Here is a 20,348-nt window from a genome sequence, read left to right as displayed (position 1 = left end):
GGTGAGCGATATCGTAAAAGTCGAGACGGGAAGCTAATTCTCTTGATGTGCTAATAGTTGGAGGACCAAGTGTGTGGCTGAGGCCAATATGAATCATCTAGGCTGGGGATGGATTTGAATGGGGTCAAGACGTGGGAGGTAGGAGTGGTTCGGAAGCACGTAAGGTGCCAGTGGTAAGGCCCACTTGAGCAATTGTTGGGGAATTGAACTTACTCCCATAAGGGAGATGGTCTCCGTTCAAGGGGGAGTAGTTGGAACTCACAAGTGAGGGGGAGATTGTTGAGAATTCTACTTGTGAGTTTGTCTCACATTGGAAAATTAGAGTGGATGATGGGTGCTTATATACATGATTGGGCCCAAGACCTAATAGGCTTAAACTTTTGGATCAAGTTGGTGTTCATCAATGTGTATCAAGCCCACCCATGGACTCCTCCGGTCATAACAGAGCAATGGTAGCCTTGATTGTGGATGTGCTTTAATGTTGCAAATTGAATGTTTGACCCTGATATATTTAGGGTATATCATGTATAATTGTAGATCCTTTTTATGGAAAAATAGTGGATGACTAGATGCAATGCATTCTATACCCATTATTCTATATTGTGTGACCTACTTGTTGTAGACTTTTAAAGTTCATTGTAGTAGGTTGTTTTCATATGGAATGGAGTATTAGCCTATGAGTCTGCATTGGTTTAATTGTCAAATTTGTGTGTTGATATATATATATATATATATATATATATATATATATATATATATATTTTAATATAGTACGCTTAAAACCTATATACAAGAGCAACTATATTTTAACACACAAAATTACTCTATGCTTTCGACAAAGAAAAAATAAAAATAAAAATAAAAATAAAAACAGCCTATTAATGTTAGAAAAAAAAACTTTGCATGCACTAATGCTTTTCTAACATTTCATTCAACCAAATAATAAGAATTCAACAATACATCTTATAATATTCTAGCACTCTTGTGTTCAAATATGTAAGGAAAAGGGAAATGCATAAATCTTGACATCACAAAAATGTGCCAAGAAAAAAATGAATCAAATCATCAAAATTTTTAAACCAAAACCTAAGAAATTTAAAAAGGAAAACACTAGTAAAAAAAAGTTTACATCAAAACTCGCATGTTCAGGAATGGAAGGGGGCATGCATTTAGGTAATTTTTCTAAGTATTAGGTTTTATTTGTCAGCATATTTGGGTCGCCCAAGCTTATTACTAAATCTATAATTGTTATTGTTATTGATAAACTACTTAATAGAGTTGAATTAGTGCGATTGATGAAGCTACACTATTGGCGTGGGGTACTTCATTACTGATCCAGATCATATAAATTCAAGATCTGTTGTTGCCATAGCTCTTTTGTGGTTCAATTGGGAGATGATTGTAGGGCCATGCTAGAGTGCAAATAAGAAAGTAATATTTATCCAGAGTCATCTCATAGGAGAGAAGAATAATATTTTTAAAATAGGAAACTCTTGATTCTTTAGATGGATTTGACTAAAAAAAAAAATCATAGTGATTGATAGATTGATGATTCAAGGAAAAAAAAAAGGCATATGCTATTAAGAAGAGAGCACTCTATTTTATATTAAATGTTGAGGTTAAATTACTAATGAATCAATAATTTTTTCGTTCAATTACTCATAACAAGAAATAAGATACACAATAGAAATTTTATTATTCCATAGATTAAGATACATCTAAGAAATTGCAGATGGTTATGTTTTTATCTTAACTCTTTATACTTAGTTGATCTCTTATAGAGACACATAATGATGAACACATGAGAGTAACTCAAGCTAAACATGCATTGTAAATTTGAAGATATCAATTTATAGGTATAAGGTATAAACAGGATCACTAAAATTAGGGAATAAGACAAAACTATGTGAACCGTTTAACTTCTAAGATTGAATGTGAAAATCAATGTGGGGAGTTGAAAGGGTGAGTGTTTAATTTAGATTAAATGTGAGAATCAATGTGGGAAGTTGAAGGGGTGGATGTCTAACTTTTGCTTTCAGGATATATATATATATATATATATATATATATATATATATATATATATATATATATATATATATATAATTACAAACTTTATGAATGCATTACAAAGGATAGAATTGGAACTTTAATTTTTGTAGAAAAAGTCTTCAGTAATTTTTATTATAAAAAATTATAACAAAATGAAACAACTTGTTAGATTTGCTCCATTAATTTTTTTTTTTGTTTTTCTTTTCTAATTTAGGACTAATGGTCTAATATTTCAAAACCTTCATACAAGCACATCATAACTATGATCATTACGGTATAAAATGCAGGAAAAATTCATAAAAATAATAAGTTTTTTGATTTAGGACTATGTGTGTTCAGAATATTTTGAGATTTTGGGTGTCCAAAATACTCTCCGACACACAAGTCAAAAAGCATAAGTCCACTATTATTTCTTAGGACAAGCTTATCACTCAATTTTATTTATTTATTTAAGCAAAAGACATTACCCTTTCCAAAGGATTGGCGAAAAGATAAGAACCTTCATAAGATTTCGAAATTTTCATTGACCTACCTTGAGGTTTCAAAAATGACACAAATCTCTCATAAAGGCTTGTTAAAACGATAAAACCCCCTTAACAAACTTATTTTTTTATAAAATATAAGAAAATGTTTCTATCTTTTTTTTAAAAAATTTTCATAAAATTTTTTTAAGATTTTCAAAACTTTAAGTCAATGTCTTTTTATCAAGGAGAGAATAAGTGTCTTTTGTTCATTTATTTTTATCCGTCCACGGCTAAACGACGCCGTCTAGAATGGTTCGTCTTATAATGGTTCAGTTTCCCATTGAGGGTAGCGATCAATCGAACTATCGAAGGGTGGAAGCAGGCAGCAGTGCATCAATGGCGAAGGAAGCTTCTTCCTCGTCTACTGGACCGGTAATGGCATTCGCCAGTAATAATATGAATTTTCCCTACTTTTTTTTTATCACCAGTATTGTATTTGTGATGTCTTTGTATGAGGGTTCCGAAACATCGTGTCTCAGGACCATCAATTTGTATCAGAAGAAGAAGAGTTCGTGTATGGGGCGGAGTCGGGTTGGGTCGAGGCTCGAACGCAGTGCGACCACCTGGGTTCCCTATTCTCCGATCTCTCTCATATCCCCACTCCCGCAACTCCTTGCAACAGGTACCCCTCCCATCCCCGTCCCCCCTAAACCGCTCTGTGTGTTTGTGTAGAAAAACCCAATGAGGTACTGGTTTTTTTTTTTTTTTTTTTTTTTTGAGACGAATTACAGAATTTGGAGTGAAGTTCACTCATTTTGGGAATTGGGTTTGGCGAGAATGCAAAGAATCGCAGTAATTTTGGGTCCTTTGCTTAGGACCAAGGATGAGTAAATGTAATGCTTACCCATAGTATTGTTAGAGACCAATTTCCTTTTACAGTGTAATTAGCTTCTGTGGTAGAGATTATACACAGAGAAGGCCTTTAATTTGTGTCAAATTTCACATAGTCACTGGAATGAAACTGCCTAGACCAATGATCTGTTGCTTTAGCTCGTTTTTGAAATTTAATGTCTTCATTAATTTGTGTATTTCTTTCTAAATCCTAACTGTTAGAATTTTGGATGGACATTTCTTGCTTGCTTGAACACGTCTTGAAATTTTAAATATTTCACAAATAAGAAATTCTATAATCAAAGATTAATTAAGAAATAAACATATTTGGGCAAAGTTAGGCATAACACCTATAGAAAATAAGGAGGGGCATCTGCACCTATGAGCAGTGGAAGGGATTATGATAGACTTAAGAAACTTGGAATGTGATAAGCGAACATAGATTTAATAACCCTTAATTGTTGGAGGAAATTGCCCATGGCCGTGTAAATTGGTAGAAAAGGATTCATGTTTCTGGCCCTACCTAGTGAACTTAAAGGCTTGGTTAGTTGTTGTTGTTGTTATTGTAAGGATTAATGAACAAAATTTCCTCTGGTTCTAACTTGATTGAATTGATTGGTGCAATGGCTTAAGTGTGCAGATTGGAATCTTGTATGCAATATTTTGAAGGTTAGGAATCTACTTAGCTCACCCTCCCATAGCCCCTCATGGCTAGAAATGACTTTCCTTTTCAAATAAGTAGTCAAATGGCCTGAATGTCTCTGATTGTTTTGTTAGAATTATTGATGTTCCAACAATCTATTAAAGGGCAGCTTGTGAAGCTCCCACGCATGCGGGGTTTAGGGAAGGAGGCGGACTATGATAGATTTATAGCATGCAGCCTCACCTTGCACTTTTGCAAGAAACTGCTTCCACGTCTCGAACCTGTGACCTCCAAGTCACACGGTGACAACTTTACCGTTGTGCCTAGGCTCTCCTTCGTTCCTTGGTGTTCCATAATTTAAATTAGGCTTGCTGTACCTCATTTGTCTGTGAATTTTTGAAACTATGCTCTCATTTGGTCTTGAGGGTTTGAAACTCAGGATTTAGGGCAACATATACAGCTGAAAAATTGCAATAAATTTCAAAATTAGTTGTATTCTAAATCAAGTTCAACCCACATCCTGCTATGAGTTATGACTAAATAGTAATTAGTAGTTCTTTATCTAATAGCTGTCTTTACACCCTGGCTACATATTCCCTTTCTTTGCCGGGCAGGCTCTATTAAGCACTTCATTCCATGTCTCAATGTGAATAAATGAGCATAGCTGAGGTTTCTCACTCAACTACTTCTATAGATAATAAAGTGTTCTCAAAAGCTTGCTTGCTGTTGCCCATTTAATTATGAGACAAAATGCCTCATTTGCAAATATGACTAGGATGATGCGCATTGTACACTTGCACTTAAAAGGATTCTTTAAAGGCTTGTTCTAACATAGAAGAAAAACAAACAGGGCACCCTGGTAGAAAAAGAAGCTTATTGAACTAGAAAGGAGAAACATACACAATGAAGGAGAACAAGAATTCCTCACTCATGAAAATAAAGAAAAACAAAAAGAAATCAATTTAATAAAGCTGCCAATCTCAGTTTGCATTCTGAAAACAGCATCCCATAAAACATCCTGCTTATAAATAATACCATAGAGAAGCCAAATGCCTTACCCTATACTAAACAAGCCCCACTAAAAATCTCTTTTGAGAAAAGTTCTAGCATTCCTTCCCATCCAAAATCCTCATAACATAGCACAAAGAGCACCTTCCACAACCTCTTTTGATCCTTATGTAAAAGACACAATGAAAAGCTCCTTCATGACTTTGGACAAATCCACACTTCACAAAAAAAAATTCAAAAAGAGAATTTCACAAATCACAAATAAAAGAGAATAGGGCAAAAGACCGTGACCTCCCATTAGGTTTGACAAAAAGACACTGACCTCTCCTGAGGTTACAAAAATTCAAAGGACCTTCCCTGATATTACAAAAATGACACAAACCTCCCCAAAAATTTGCCAAAAAAGACACAAATCTCCTCGTTTAAGACTTTTCTTTTTGCAAAATACAAGACGAGGTTTGTGTCTTTTTTGACAAACCCTAGGGGAGGTTCTTGGAATTCTTGAAACATCAAGGGATGTCTTTTGAATTTTTGTAACCTCAGTGTCCTTTTGCCAAATCTCATGGGAGGTAAGTGTCTTTTGCCCAAACAAATGAGACCCATCCTCATAACTATTCCCACACATGAGACACATACTAGAAGACAAGGTTTTAGAAGGCATCCTACTCTGCTGCATATTATCGATGTTAGCCACTAGCCAAATAACACCTTTATCTTAGAGAGGAAAATTTACATAAACCTCAATCAGGTGAGAAAAGAAAGGTTTGCACAAATAACCCCGAGAAGGATCCAAAGACAAAACTCTACCATCACTTGTGGAGATATGGCAACCCAAGTACAATGAGCAAAGAGGACAGCTCCTCAATCTTTCTATCATTTAAATCCCTTCTAAAATGAAAGTCCAAGAAAAGGAATCTTTCTCAAGAATAAGAAGAGGGGATATCACCTCATTGCGATGAGAAGAAGATTATACAAAATCTGGCCCTGTAATTTGTATGACAGTCGTATAACATTGTTAAACCAGATGATTTCAATAGTTACCATTTGGTATCTTAGCAATTTTATAAAAAAAAATTAAAATGAAAACCATTGATGGCCTTTTTTATACTCTTCAAAGCATGATATAACTAGCAATTTAAATTTGCTAACTGAACCTATAATTTGCATCTTTTAGGTGTGACAACCCTGCTGAGAACTGGTTATGTTTATGCTGCAAAGATGTCTTCTGCAGTCGTTTTGTGAACAAGCATATGCTTGAGCACTATCAGCAGCAAAACCATTGTCTTGCACTTAGCTATAGGTATGTATTTGTACCCAATCTCAACCTATTTCTTCCTTTCTTTGGGTACAGCATTAAGTATTTTCTTCTGTTATGGCATTTATTTTACTTTTTGTATACAGTGATTTGTCAATTTGGTGTTTCTCCTGTGATGCTTATTTAGACGCCCAAGTGCTTCTACAACTGCGGCCTGTTTATGAAACTGCTTACATACTGAAATTTGGTGAGTCCCCGCCATTCCGAAGTGTTGAATATCTTGGAGAGGAAGATAAACAAGCTGATACTTCATCTTCACGCAGTTAAGCTTTCCGCTTTTTGTTGCCTTTTCCCCTATTGGGCTGTCAGGGTTCTGTGGTTTAGGAAAAAGATAGTGTTCTTTCCTGGAAAAGTGTTTTACCTTTCCCATGAAATTGAGTGGATAGTCAATACAAATGTGAGAAATGTACCAAAACAGATAAATTTATATTAGTTTTCATTGTTCATTTTTGTTCTTGATCTTGCTTCAGTTGAATTAGTTTTTCATTGTTATGCAATTAGGAATTTGTGGATGATTGTATGTTTGAGTGTGTTTTGCATTCCACTTAAATGGGAAGCTTGCATGGTTGGTTGGATAAATTTAATAAAGGATGGGACAGGCCTTTAGTTTCCCCCCTCCCCCTATTGTTTTTGCAAACTGAGTTTAGGATGAACTTTGCTCATCTTGAATGGCTACTTGACAGGATTTTTACTATTTCAACTTGCTCTCATGGCTTGTTTTACCACACCTCCTCTGCAATGTGTCACGGTTCAATTATTTTTACACCGTTGTGAAAGGGTCGTGCAGCGCTAGCTGAAGCACTTTGTTTAACTAGTCAACTTATCGTTTACCAACATTCATCCACAAAACACTTTCATTAGCATTCAATCAAATGACAGCGGAAATAGTAAGCATTCATGAAAGCAGTGACAAGCAAGCAGTAAATATTAAATCTACGTAATTCATTAACACCACCTTCGTTGACATCGTGTGTTTAGCGAGGGAGGCAAGTAGAGTAAACATGTTGACAATAGCTAGTAAGTTTTGCATTGACCGATGAACACTACCCTCCCCTAAAGAGGTTCTTATGTAATTATCATCTTGACACTAAAAAATATCAAAGTGACCGAGGAGTCATACTGTCATATTTGGAATACAAATAAACTACTAGCAGAAAATAACTCTACACTAGTATTTACATGATGGAAACTCATCCCAAGTACACGAGACAAGCGGTCATAGGCAAGCATAATGCCTTGAACAAGTTTAACTCATGACATTCTCCCCCAATTATGCAGTTGACATCCTCATAGACTTTGGCGGTAGGTACACTTCAAGTTTGTCCACGAACGGTTGAATATCTTCTACAGAAATTTAGCTGATTTTGTCATCAAGACATTTCCACTTTATTAGGAACTTTTGTCGCTTCTTCCTTGAGGATATGAATTCACTGTCTGCAAGGATCTCTTCAACTTCACATTTGTCAGGTTGCACTGTCTTAAACTCTACTCTATTGGACTGACTTCTGCTCAAGTCATTAGTGTCGGCATTGAACGGCTTGAGGCAGTTGACATGAAACTGCGGTCTTCTTCCCTAATCTGCCCACTTCTTCATCTGCTTAGAAGCTTTCTTCAAATAGGCTCGGGCAAACTCTGCATTCTGTCTCCATTTTCTGGTGAAGATGTACGCCCTGTGACTCTTTTGTTTATATGGCTCGCCCACTGTGTGAGGTAACAGTGGCTGCTGGCCTATAACAAGCTCAAAAGAGCTCTTGTTGGTTGTTGAGCTCCTTTGGGCATTGTCACAGAACGGAGTCACATCAAGTAGTTGCACGCCATTCTCCTGGTTGTACGTCATTCTCTTGGTTGTCGCTGACAAAATGGCGCAAGTACTCTTCTAGTAGCTTTCTGAATCTCTTCATCTGTCCGTCTTTCTGTTGGTGATAACTCGAAGAGATGTCAAGATGTGACCTGAATATCCTGAAAAATTCTGTCAAGAAGTTGTCAGTAAACATTAAGTCTCGGTCATAAACAATAACTTGGGGAAAACCCCAATATCTCACAATAGTCACAAGGAACAATTGTGTCGTCTCCTCTGCCGAACAATACTTTGGTGTGACCATGAAAGTACCATACTTCTTTCGCTCCCCTTTGTCTTATTGGCAAGTGAGATAAGTTCTAGTATAATCAACCACATAATCCCGCGGGTGCGGCCAACGATACCTCCCCAGTAGTCTTGTCATTAGAGTCATTCTCCGTGAATATCCCTCAACGAACTTCCTACGATATCTAGTAAGACTAAGAAAGGAACACAACTCCTTCACTGTCGTGGGGATCTTCCATTCTTGAATCATCCTTACCTTCTCCATACCCCTTCGGATACGACCTTGTTCAACCATATGACCAAGGAATTTATTGCTCCGCTGAGCAAAAGAGCACTTCTCTTTCTTCACATCCAGACTGTTTCCCCTCAACCTTCCGTAGATGCTCTTCATGTTTACTCTGAAACAACACCGATGCTCCCAACGGTGCTTTGGAAGCGCGAACACATCCCGCTTCCACTTCATCAAGTTGTTTCCCCAACTATACTATCTCTGGAGGCGCCATCTGACATGACCCTCTAACAGGTGGTTTCACTCCTAATAACAACTCGATCTTATGCTCCACAGTCCGTCGTGAAGGTAAATTATGAGGCAGCTTATCCAACAACATCTCCCTATACTCATCTAACACCGCTTGGATGGTCGTAGGCTCCAACTCTTGGCCTACTTCTTTGTCTACCACTACCATGGCTAGACGTGTCTACTCACCCTGAAAGGGACTTCCTGTCATCTGCTTTCGTTGCAACGACTTGCACCATGCACAAGTGATCTCCCATCAGACACAGGAAACCAGTTGAAGGCATCAGCACTACCCTCGCCCCCCTTAGGAGCTCGATTCCTAGAATGACTGGAAAGTTATCCAATAGCACAACTGTGAAATTCGCATGACCTTCCCACTGTTCAAGCTTCACAATCACTTGCTTGGCTACTCCCAAAGTAGGCTGGTCTATAGAGTTAACTGTTTTCATGCGTCTTGTATCCTTCTCTAAGGATAAGTTGAGTTTCCATGCTTCCAACTGCGAAACAAAATTGTGAGTAGCTCCCGTATCCACCATAGCGCGGGTACTCTTCTCATTGATCCTTAAGTCCAAAAACATTAACCCTTTTGCTCGTGTAACTTTTGGTGCTTTTGCCTACTTTTCCAATGCACTCACTAGCCGCATTGAACCCACCCTCGGGGCATCATCCTTTACCTCCTCGCTTTCCACTACTTGTTCTGAAGTGGAAGCTTGTAAGGCATTGAATAATCCCTTGTGTTGACACTCACTCACTCTATGAGGTCCTCCACACAAGTAGCATGAAATTTTACTTTTTCCCTTTCCATTGGGTGTGTTGAATCCTTGAGACGACGAAACTTCCTTTGAGATTGATGATTTAGAGTTGGCTCCCCCATTCTTGGGTTTGCCTTTCTTGAAAGACTTTCCATTGTTTCCCTTTCTGCCAAACCGTTTTGACAAAGCGGTATCATCACCAGCGTAGTCAGTCAAGCGTTCTACAACAGTTTGTGCAGTTGACAAGTCTTGAACCCTTTGCCTATGAAGTTCAATTCTTACCCACAGTTTCATCCCCTCAAGAAAATAAAACAACTTGTCCTTCTCCGAAATATCCCGAATATCCAACATCAAAGTAGAAAATTGTTTCACATATTCCCTGATTGATCTCGTATGCTTGAGATCTCTTAACTTTCTCCTTGCATTATACTCAACATTTTTAGGAAAGAATTGAGCCTTGAGCTCTCTCTTCAAGTCTGCCCAACTATTGATTACGCAACTTCCATTTTCAACTTCTTGGTACTTGGTACGCCACCACAGTTTGACATCACCAACCAAGTACATGGTTGCAGTATCCACCTTTGCCTATTCTGAGGCCATCCTCACAGCGCAAAAGTACTGCTCCACATCAAATAAGAAGTTTTCTAACTCCTTGGCATCATGGGCACCCCTATACATCCTGAATTCTAGTACCTTGGTCTTACTAACTCCCGGAGTGTTGGAGTTCCCCATAGCAAGAACCATCAAATACACCTTTGCATCCAGATCAACCATCCATGATTGCAAAGTTTCAACTGTATGACGAAAGTCCTCTGACATATCACCTATCAAACCTATTTGATATTTTTGTGATCCCATCACTTCATCAACAAGTTCTCTCATCTGGGCCACCTTCGTGGCCACAATGTTGGTTGTTGCCTCAATCCGTGCTTCCAGCACGCTGATCCTTTCAGCATTGTTTAATGTCATGGTCACTTACCAAAGCTTTCCAAATCCCACAACGAAGGTAACTGAATTCTCGTAACAACTGAGCCTTGGCTCTGATATCAAGTGTCACGGTCCGACTATTTTCACACTGTTATAAAAGGATCGTGCGACGCTAGCTAAATCACTCTTGTTTAACTAACCAGCCTATCGTTTACCAACATTCATCCACCAAATACTTTCATTAGCATTCAATCAAATGACAGTGGAAACAATAAACATTCATGAAAGTAATGGCAAGCAAGCAGTAAACATTGAATCTACGCAATTCATTAACAACATCTTCGTTGACATCATGTGTTTAGCGTGGGAGGCAAGTAGGCTAAACACGTTAACAATCGCTAGTGAGTTTTATAATGACTGATGAACACTCACCCTCCCCTGAAGAGGTTTTTATGTAATTATCATCCTGACACTTAAAAACATCAAAGTGACCGAGGAGTCATACTGCCATATTTGGCATACAAATAAACTACTAATAGAAAATAACTCTACACTAGTATTTACATGATGGAAACCCCTTTCAAGTACACGAGACAAGCGGTCACAGGCAAACATAATGCCCTAAACAAGCTTAACTCGTGACAATGCTGTGCAGTATTTGGTTATACAACTTTTTTGGTTGGTAATCTTCTTGAATAGCTGTTGGACAACATTTTTGCTATTTCAACCTATTTATATGGCCACTTTTTACCCCATTGCTCTTCACCATGTTGCCCAACATTTGCTACTTTGGTTGCTAATTTTCAATGCCTGGTGGGAGCATGCGGCAGGTTTGGGCTGTTATGCTTTTTTTGGTTGCCAATGGTGAAACCTGCCCTAGTAAGCATGATGAATGAGGCTTCAATTCATAAACATCCATGGTTAAGTCATGTAAACAATTCCTTCTCATTTTGTTTGCCATGTGAGACAACAGACTCACGATTATCAAAACTTGACAAAGAAGGAAAAAAAGAATTAGAAGGGGCATTGTTCAATTTAGATTGCCTTTCTTCTCCCCTTTGTTCTCTAATACAAACCAATACATATGTTAATCAATTGGTACAATAAAGGGTCAGGCCTGTATTTTTTTTCCCATGAATGAAGAAAACAACAAGACCTGTCAATTGCTCCTGCTTTCATTGATATTCCTTCTCTTCTCTTTTTACTTTGCAAGTGGTCTTTAATTTCCTAACTTCATATTATTAACTCCACACACAACAGTTAAATTTACCACCATGGTCCCAACAATTGAGTATTGCATCTCCAGAAAATGCCAAATGAATAATGCTACTTCAACGTGCTTCTTGGTCAAAATTTGTAGTACCTTGAAGATCACAAGCTCGCTGCTCACATTCAAGCTTTCCCCATCTTGCATCTACTCGCTCGCAAGGAAATACCAGCTTACCAAGGCTGTCAAAACAAATGTCAGTTAATAAGACGAAGGATGTTTCATGAGGTTGCTAAGGAACTTCCAAAAAATAAAATTAATATTGGGGCCAAGGCTCAAAGCAGGATCTTGAGATCTAAATTGACCAGGCTACATAGTAAACCAGACTCTCACATTAGTTTTGTTAACCTATAATTAGGTCATGCTGAAACCCAGAACAAATTGGACTTGTGCAAACATTTGTGATCCCAAAATGATCCATTAATCAACCCTAGGGTCTCCTTGTTCAGTCTTTACACATTAAAATGTGCGGATAAAATATCAGTTAATTTCCCTGAACCAAACCAGTATGGTTCACCAAAGAAGGTGGGTTAAACCAATTCAGTGGATCTACATCCTTCAGGAGCTGTCAAGTTGGAAAACCTACCACGCAGTTCTGAATACTTTGGATACATTCCTTAAATTTTATTAGGCAGAAATGTAGGATGTTCACATTCCATCATGAATCAAGTTATTGTTTTCAGAACTAATAATTTGTTCATAACAGTATGATGCTGGTACACTGTACACCTAATCTGAGGGGTGCAAATTTTACCTTCTGTTAACAACGTTGTGCACATGACACAGCCACTGGGAGAACTCAGGTTGAGAACCAACCTGTACAGGATTTTCCCTGTCAAAAAACCATATTTAAAAAAAGTTCAACAGTTATGAAAAAAAATAATTATGAGATATGGCTTAAAAAATAATCCCTTTTGTTTTCCACATCACTTGCTTTTAAACCTTCCAACTGCAAAAACATTACTTGGAGAATGGGCAGAAAAAAAATCAGAAGAAAGCTTGAAATGCCCTGCCTTTTTTTTTCATTTTCAAAGGCTCCTTCTACATGCTGTTTTATAAAATGGGCAACTTAACTCTACATGGTTCAATCTGTTAGCCAGACTTTCAAAATCATGCAAATACAATGAGAGCAAAATTGACATTCAAGAAAATAAAAAAACGTTCCTCCATATTCTGCTTACAATTTCATGTGAGTCCAATATGAATTTCATATATTGTCAAATTAATATATTTTTATGAAATACAATCATTTAAAATTTAAAGCACCAACAACAGAAGCAACTTCATTGTTGTTCTGTAATTACTCCAATAAGGATGAATTATGCCCTCCATGCTGGGAACCTAACAATGATGATCGGCTTTACTTCAAGGGGCCATCAAAACTGCTTAAGCCATTTATCTACTATTATATGAAATATCACCTAGCTGATATGCAGGATCAGACAATTCAAAAGACAAGTTGCATTTCAAAGTCAAGAATTCAAATGCAAGAAGATAGTGCTGCCAAAATATTGCCCCAACATTAGAGATGTTTGCCAAAGAAAAGAAGAGAACCGTTAAGAGCATGAATACAGGCTCAAGGCTCATACACATTGGGTCAAATCTGGTGGAAAATACATAATAAAAAAAATAGCATGGTTAAACAGAAAAAAAAATACATTGTTGTACCTTAGGATTTCTTTAAAATGGTCTGCGCAATCCTTGCAAGGGTACATTCGAGATAATATTGCCATCTGTATGGCATAATTCTGTTAGCCTTAATACTAAATAAGAGGCCTACACCTAGAATTGACTAAAGGGGAAAAGCCCAAAGTTGCATATACATCCAAAACAAAAATGATGGATATGGTCACTATGCATTAAAAAGATGATAATGGAACTTCTGTAACACCAGATGACATCTCTAATGGAGTTTGAAAATACTTGGGAAATAATAAAGGCAATGCAATTGACTAGTTTATTCAACAAATAAGTATAAAAACTAAGAAAATGGGCCAGTGAATGGTGAAAAAACACTTTATTTACTTAAAAATAGAAGTAAAGGATATATTCAAAATTGCAATTATTATCACAGGACTAAACTATTGAGTCTAAAATGAAATTTAAGAAAGAGTATTTGAACAATAGACCAGAAACATGAGCAGCAAGAAATCCATTAGGCCTTATCCAAAGGACATCAAGATTAGAAACTATATGCCTATAAAATTATAGGAAAAAGACGAGGGATTTGCAAATAGTTTTTATTGACTTCTAGATGGTTGTGATTAGGTGTCTGGCATATTGTGCATTGGTGCACTGGTTTGGTTTGAAAACCCTAAGGGAGTTCGTCGGGGATTTCATTGGGGGAGGGGGAGGGGGAGGGGTGACAGAGTTTGAGAATGGATAATTAGGCTGCCCCCAACCATTGTAAGTGGCCATCTCATACCCAAAAAATTGTCAACGTGCCTAAAGAAGTTTCATGGTGGGTACTAGAAAGAAAGCAAGTACATTTCAGGTTTAAAAGTCATTAAGATTACGTATGATAGGACCATGGAATGGGAAAATTAGAGAATTTTCACGCGCAAAGTTTTATATCAAGGGTTGACCTCAACTCGACTTTTTACTTTATTTATTATTTGGGTAAATTGGAGGCCCAAACTTGGGAAGTGGCCCATCCATCCCATACCCCTTCCCACTCCACGTAAGATTTGAACCTGAGACCTCAAATATCCAAGCTTTAACCAAGGGATGTCTCTTAATATACTTTTTGCTTTAATTATAAATGAACTTATGAGAACACTGAAAATGAGATTTCAGTAACTAACACAGGAATTTGTCCCAAGTGGAAAAATATGTTCAGACATTTGGTTCATTGGAAAGAAAGATCATTTTAGTGGAGCTAATTTTTGAAAATTGCAAATTTTCCCTATGAACCGTTGAAATTCAATAATAAACTCAAAATCTCATTGCCTTAAAAGTGAGGCATAGTATTATTTTCATCATCATCATCTGTTGGGAATGGCAGGAGGCGAGGGGCATTAGTAAAATATTACTACAAAACCTATTGTATGTTGGAGGAGTCTTCAAACCCGGGCAGCAACTACCCCACAGGCCCATGGGTCTGCCAGTGCCTATGGTACACATAAGCTGTGGATAATCTTGCCTTGATAGATGAGATTAGGGGAAGAATAGAAATGCATATTGGAACTATGGAAAGAGGCTTTACAATATGAAGGTTCCAAGATAAGTGGAAGAAAGACAATACATGCTGTGCAATTTTAATACTTTCCAAGGGGGAGGGGAGTAGAAGAAAAAATGTTAAATTTAATGATCAAGAAAGTTCTTTAAAATAGTAAATTTCCTATCTATCAATTAAGTAAAAGGGCGAACTTAAGAAGATTTTGTGCATGGTACTAAAGTAATTTGGTAAAAATGGGGAAAAAAATGCATCTGAATTGTGATTGCCAAATACCTCTAAAGTTTAAAGAAAAATTTTGTAGGGCGGCTATAAAATCAGCTTTACTAAATGACTAGGCAAGTGAGAATATACAATAGTAAGGTTAAAATAAGGATCTTAATTCAGATTAATGATAAATTAGTAACTCTAAAAACAAGAAAATATCTGTAACAAGCTAAGAGCAGAACTAACAAAAGAGAATTCAGGGAAAGGGTGTTTAAGATGGTTTGGACATTTGCAACGCACAACAGTGAGAGTGCTTTTACCAAGGTTAAATGCAGGAAAAGAGGGATGGTAGGCATAGAAAAATAGGATTGAGATGGTAAGAAAAGATTTAATGACCCTCAAACTTTCAGAGGATGTTGTCATCAAGGTGGGAAAGGACTCGTAGAACCAACCTGCATAGTGGGACTTAAGGCTTTTGTCTTATTGCTGCTAATAGTAAGGCCAGTACATAGCTCCTACCATAGAAATCCTGCACTTTTATTATGCATTGGCCATAATGTGTGACATGGACCTGTTAAATCTGATGACCCTTAACCAATATAAATCCATCAGCTTAAGAAACACAGCACACAGATGCACGCGTACACAAAAAATATGGAAGAGCCTTTCTAAGGAAAAAAGAAAGAAAAAAAGGTACAAATACGCACAAAGATGAGCACATATGAGGGCATATACAAGACACCTAACACAGCCCAGCCCAACACAACATTAGTTTGTCTCAAATTTCAATTACCGTAAATAAAAATGATAACCTTTAGAGAGAGAGAAGCCAAGTTAGGCCCACATAGCACGCCATGACAGAAGCAAGAAAAAAGTAACCACGAGAATTGGTGTATGCACCAATATGTTTTCCCAAAACAAAAAGGATTATTGAAGTGATGTATAAGGAATTGATTGCAAAAAATTCGAAAAAGGTAGAAGAAGAACTAAATTCAATAAAAGTTGGGCATTAATTTGTCTTAAACTGCCAGCATTTTGGTTGCTTCACCAGAATGGAGATAACAATATGAAATAAATGCAAAGCTTCATTTTGGATTGCATGCTGTAAATGTATATTACGAAAACTATGAAATTCATTTCCAATTACATTTTAAACATGATTTTTTAGACCAAAGGAAAACATTCTTTTTTGTCCTCAGAAAATGATAGCATTAGCTCAACTTTTATGGGTGCCAGACCGTAATTTCTCTAAAATAAGACATGAATACATGCATAATGCTTTGCAGAGGCAAAATATGCTTGAATCAAATAGACACGGACAAGCAATAGACTAAAGAAGGCTGAAATTCTGGCCGTATGAAATGAGACGGTTTTGTAGAGGGCAAGCCTTGACCCAATGGTAAGGGTGTTACACCAACAACTAAAGCTCACCAGTAGTCACAGAAGTAAACTCTACAAAAATGTGGAGGTATGGCTGTGCTTTCCAAACCCCTGATATGGTGTAAGACCTTTTCGCATTGGGAGTTGCATTTTTTCAATAAGATGAAAAATGCTTTGTTTTTCATCTTCCCTTAAAAATGATACACAACAGAAAAAACAAAATGAAGGTTGACAGCGTTGACTACTACCATTAGCGTTAGTTACCTTGGGATGTTGGGGTATTGGGCTAGGCTTTGGGCTTTGGTTTAGCAGCATCAATGCCAATGATGCCTTTGTGTAACTAATTGAATTTAAAGCGCCAACTTTGATCCCTTACTCATCTCATCTATTTGGTTAGATTTTGTTTAAAAATCATTGCTGATCGTCAAATGCATTGAGGTTAAAGCAACTCCATATTTTTTCATGGAGTAGCAAAATAAGGGGATCATAGTTCAAGGAATGATTGACTTGGCTTTCAACATCAAATGGAATTACATCTGAGGTAACTCTTCTAAGTATGATGAATAAATTGAGTAAGGAAATATCATACCAGGTCCTTTACATCCTTCTTCTGTTGCCTAGTTGGATTGTCTGGATACTGAAAAGATAAAAAAATTTACAAAGGATTCAATTATTTTAAATGATCAAATGTAATTAATATAAAAGAAATATTATATTTTAGTATAATTTACATGGAAAATAGGAACTAGATGTGATGTTGTGAAAACTTCCTATATATACTTATATACAGAGTCAATCTAGAGATCTAGAACATCAAAATATCTTCAAAAAAACATTCGATGAGGAACACACATAACATACATACTAGATCAGATAGGTAGTTTCTAAAGCATTGAATTCAATTCTATAATGATGGTTAAATGTGGAGAATGAAAATTCTATGACTTTTCTTCCTCCCCAGTTGGGCAAGGTTGGGGCTGGGGTGGAGGCCACATAGTTGTTAGGACAGACTTCTAAATATATTTGGCAATAAAATTTTAAGGCCTATTTAGTTTTGGAAAACAATTTTCATTTTTCATTTTAGCTTTCTAAAAAACCAAAAAAAAGTGAAGTTTATATTTTTTACAACATCTGTATGAAATAAATTAACAAAAATAAACAATTTTGGTACTATATTTGCTTGTGAAAATAGTTTTACCTTTTATTTCTAATTTTTCAAATAATTACAAAAATGCCAACTTGTTTTCCATTTTTCCAAATTTATATAGCAAAGTTAGAAAATATCTTTCATTATTTTTCTAGATTTCGAACTCTTACTTTGCATATGGGAGCATGGAATTTGGATCTTGGATTTTAATTTGTGTGGATTATGTATAAAGTTTCTTCTAAATTAAAACAAATCCAAATTCAAGCTCCCAAATTCATGTTATATAAAATTTGGAAAATTGGAAAACAAGTTGTCTTTTTTGTGATAAGTTTTAAATCTAAAAATAAAAAAATAAAAAATTGTTTCACACATTTAAACAAATTCTTTATTTTCTACCTTTTTAATACAAATTTTAAAAAATTAAAAAATAAGCTGAATTTTTTATAATTCTTAGAAAAACTAAAAAATTAGAAAACAAAAAATGTTTTCCACAACTAAATCAATCCTTAGTATTCTCATTCAAAGGAAAAATATTACAATGGTTACTAGACACATTGCTTTCACCTTTTAAGTCATTTAGAGCCTGTTTAGTCATTCATTTGTTAAAAATGGAAAATAGTATCCATTTTAAAATAACTGGAAAACACATTCAAAACATGGTTTTTTCTAGTTGATTAAAATCAGAATGCTCAAGTGTGTTCAAAATTCTTGTTTTCATCTCCATTCAGAGAGAGAGAGAGAGAGAGAGGGAGGTCGTGTGAGAACAGAAGAGGGGGATGGGTTGTTGCAAATTTTATAACAAGGTTGCGTGTGAGATTCCATCTCCATCACTATTAATTGGAATCCCATGTGTTCCAAGGGTTTTGCATCTTTCTTTATAAAAGAAAACATCATAAGATATTCCAAAGGTGTTCCAACATCCAATATAAACTTGAAAAACTAGAGAACACAAAATTAAACAAAAAAAAAAAGGCAACTTGGTGCACAAAGCTCCTGCATATGCAAGGTCCAGGGAAGGGACGAACCACAATGGATCTATTATACACATCCTTACCTTACATTTTTGCAAGAGGTTGTTTCCTTGCCTCAAACCGTGACCTCTAGGTCACATGGCGACAACCTTATCGTTGCGCCTAAGCTCCCTGGAGAACACAGAATTCTAGTTTTATATTTGGAAAAAATAACACATTTGAATACAATCTCACTTTTTTCCTTGCAAATTTTTCTTTCTAGAAAACATATCCATTTTAGTACAACTAAACACACCCCCTTTTTGATAGAATTGAAAACAAGAAGAATATTGCAGGAAAACAAGGAAATAAAACTAAATCTTGGAGAGAAAACTCAAATCTCCAATTTGTATTTTGTTTATTGTATATTATCATGTACAACATAAACCTTATATCTATACACGCAGAGAGTTAACTAACTAAACAATTAACTACAAAATTAACAAGAAACAAACACTGAAAAATAGAAAAAAAAAAACTTAATAGAAGGAAACTATCGACGGTTTGAAGGCAAAAAGCAATCCCAACAAACCCAGAAGGAAACCATCGACAGTTACAGGGCAAACCATTGACGGTTTGTAGGCAGAGAGCAAATATCAAAATGTACTGAAACTGAAACCAGTATAATTTTAATACTCCCCCTCAAGATGGAGTGTAGAGATTTATAACACCCATCTCGGAAAGAATATTAGAGAAAATATTGGAACCAAGGGGCTTTGTCAAAATATCGGCTAATTGACCAGCAGAAGAAACATGTAATGCTTTCATAATGCCAACCAACAATTTTTCACGAACAATATGACAATCAATGTCAATATGTTTTGTACGTTCATGAAACACTAGGTTGGCGGCTATATGCAAGGCAGCCTCATTGTCACAAAAAAGCACGACTGGTTTATAAAGAGTGACAAGTAAATCATTCAACAAATGTTGCAGCCAAGTAACTTCACATGTAGTCGATGTCATGGCACGATATTCTGCCTCTGCTGTAGATCTAGACACTGTATTTTGCTTCTTGGATTTCCATGAAATGAAGGATTGTCCAAGAAGCACACAAAAACCAGTAATAGATTTTCTAGTGTCTCGGCATGCAGCTCAATCTGCATCACAAAATGCTTTCAACTGTAAATCATTATCTGATGGAAAAAACAACCCTTGACTAGGATTACTTTTAATGTATCTCAAAACACAATGAGCAGCAGCCAAATGAGCTTCAGTGGGGTTTTCAACATACTGACTTAATATTTGAACAAAAAACGACAAGTCGGGCCTCGTAATGATCAAGTAGAGAAGTCTACCTACTAATCAATTGTAACAAAGCGGATCTGAGAGAGGCTTTCCTTTTGTTTTAGATAATCTTAAGTTCTGGTCCATAGGAAATGAAGCTAGTTTACATGCCAAATACCCCAAATCAGATAATATCTCAAGGGCATACTTCCTTTGTGAAATCGCAATGCCTTTTGTGGAACAAGCAATCTCAAGACCAAGAAAATATTTCAAAGGTCCGAGA

The 20,348-nt window shown here is 36.3% G+C and overlaps 2 protein-coding genes across 5 annotated transcripts in view; one reads left to right on the top strand and one right to left on the bottom strand.

The window, feature by feature from the left end:
• Positions 1-20,348, bottom strand: part of LOC131155336 (FAD-linked sulfhydryl oxidase ERV1) — a 66,783-nt gene that overhangs the window by 14,449 nt on the left and 31,986 nt on the right. For 2 of the 4 annotated variants that reach the window (XM_058108387.1, XM_058108389.1), the window contains 4 exons: positions 17,271-17,318; positions 13,588-13,652; positions 12,674-12,751; positions 12,016-12,101 (listed from right to left, as the gene is read on the bottom strand). In XM_058108387.1, coding sequence (XP_057964370.1) covers positions 12,016-12,101; positions 12,674-12,751; positions 13,588-13,652; positions 17,271-17,318 — 277 coding nt within the window. Of the gene's footprint in view, positions 1-11,573; positions 12,102-12,673; positions 12,752-13,587; positions 13,653-17,270; positions 17,319-20,348 lie in introns of those variants that run through there. The other 2 variants (XM_058108388.1, XM_058108390.1) reach the window with 2 other exon arrangements.
• LOC131155337 (uncharacterized) lies at positions 2,804-6,819 on the top strand. Its single transcript, XM_058108392.1, has 4 exons — positions 2,804-2,948; positions 3,056-3,198; positions 6,233-6,358; positions 6,460-6,819. Exons 1-4 carry the CDS (start codon positions 2,826-2,828, stop codon positions 6,638-6,640), a joined length of 573 nt encoding a protein of 190 aa, XP_057964375.1. The 5' UTR covers positions 2,804-2,825; the 3' UTR covers positions 6,641-6,819.

This window comes from Malania oleifera, chromosome 5 (assembly GCF_029873635.1).
Source record: "Malania oleifera isolate guangnan ecotype guangnan chromosome 5, ASM2987363v1, whole genome shotgun sequence".
NCBI classification, from domain to species: Eukaryota; Viridiplantae; Streptophyta; class Magnoliopsida; order Santalales; family Ximeniaceae; genus Malania; species Malania oleifera.
This window is presented reverse-complemented; position numbering and strand designations above follow the sequence as displayed.

Coding starts and splice junctions, on each gene's coding strand:
- LOC131155337 (XM_058108392.1), top strand. CDS start 2,826: ATGGTTCGTCTTATAATGGTTCAGTTTCCCATTGAGGGTAGCGATCAA. Junction 2,949..3,055: donor CTTCCTCGTCTACTGGACCG/GTAATGGCATTC, acceptor ATCGTGTCTCAG/GACCATCAATTTGTATCAGA. Junction 6,359..6,459: donor TGTCTTGCACTTAGCTATAG/GTATGTATTTGT, acceptor TTTTGTATACAG/TGATTTGTCAATTTGGTGTT.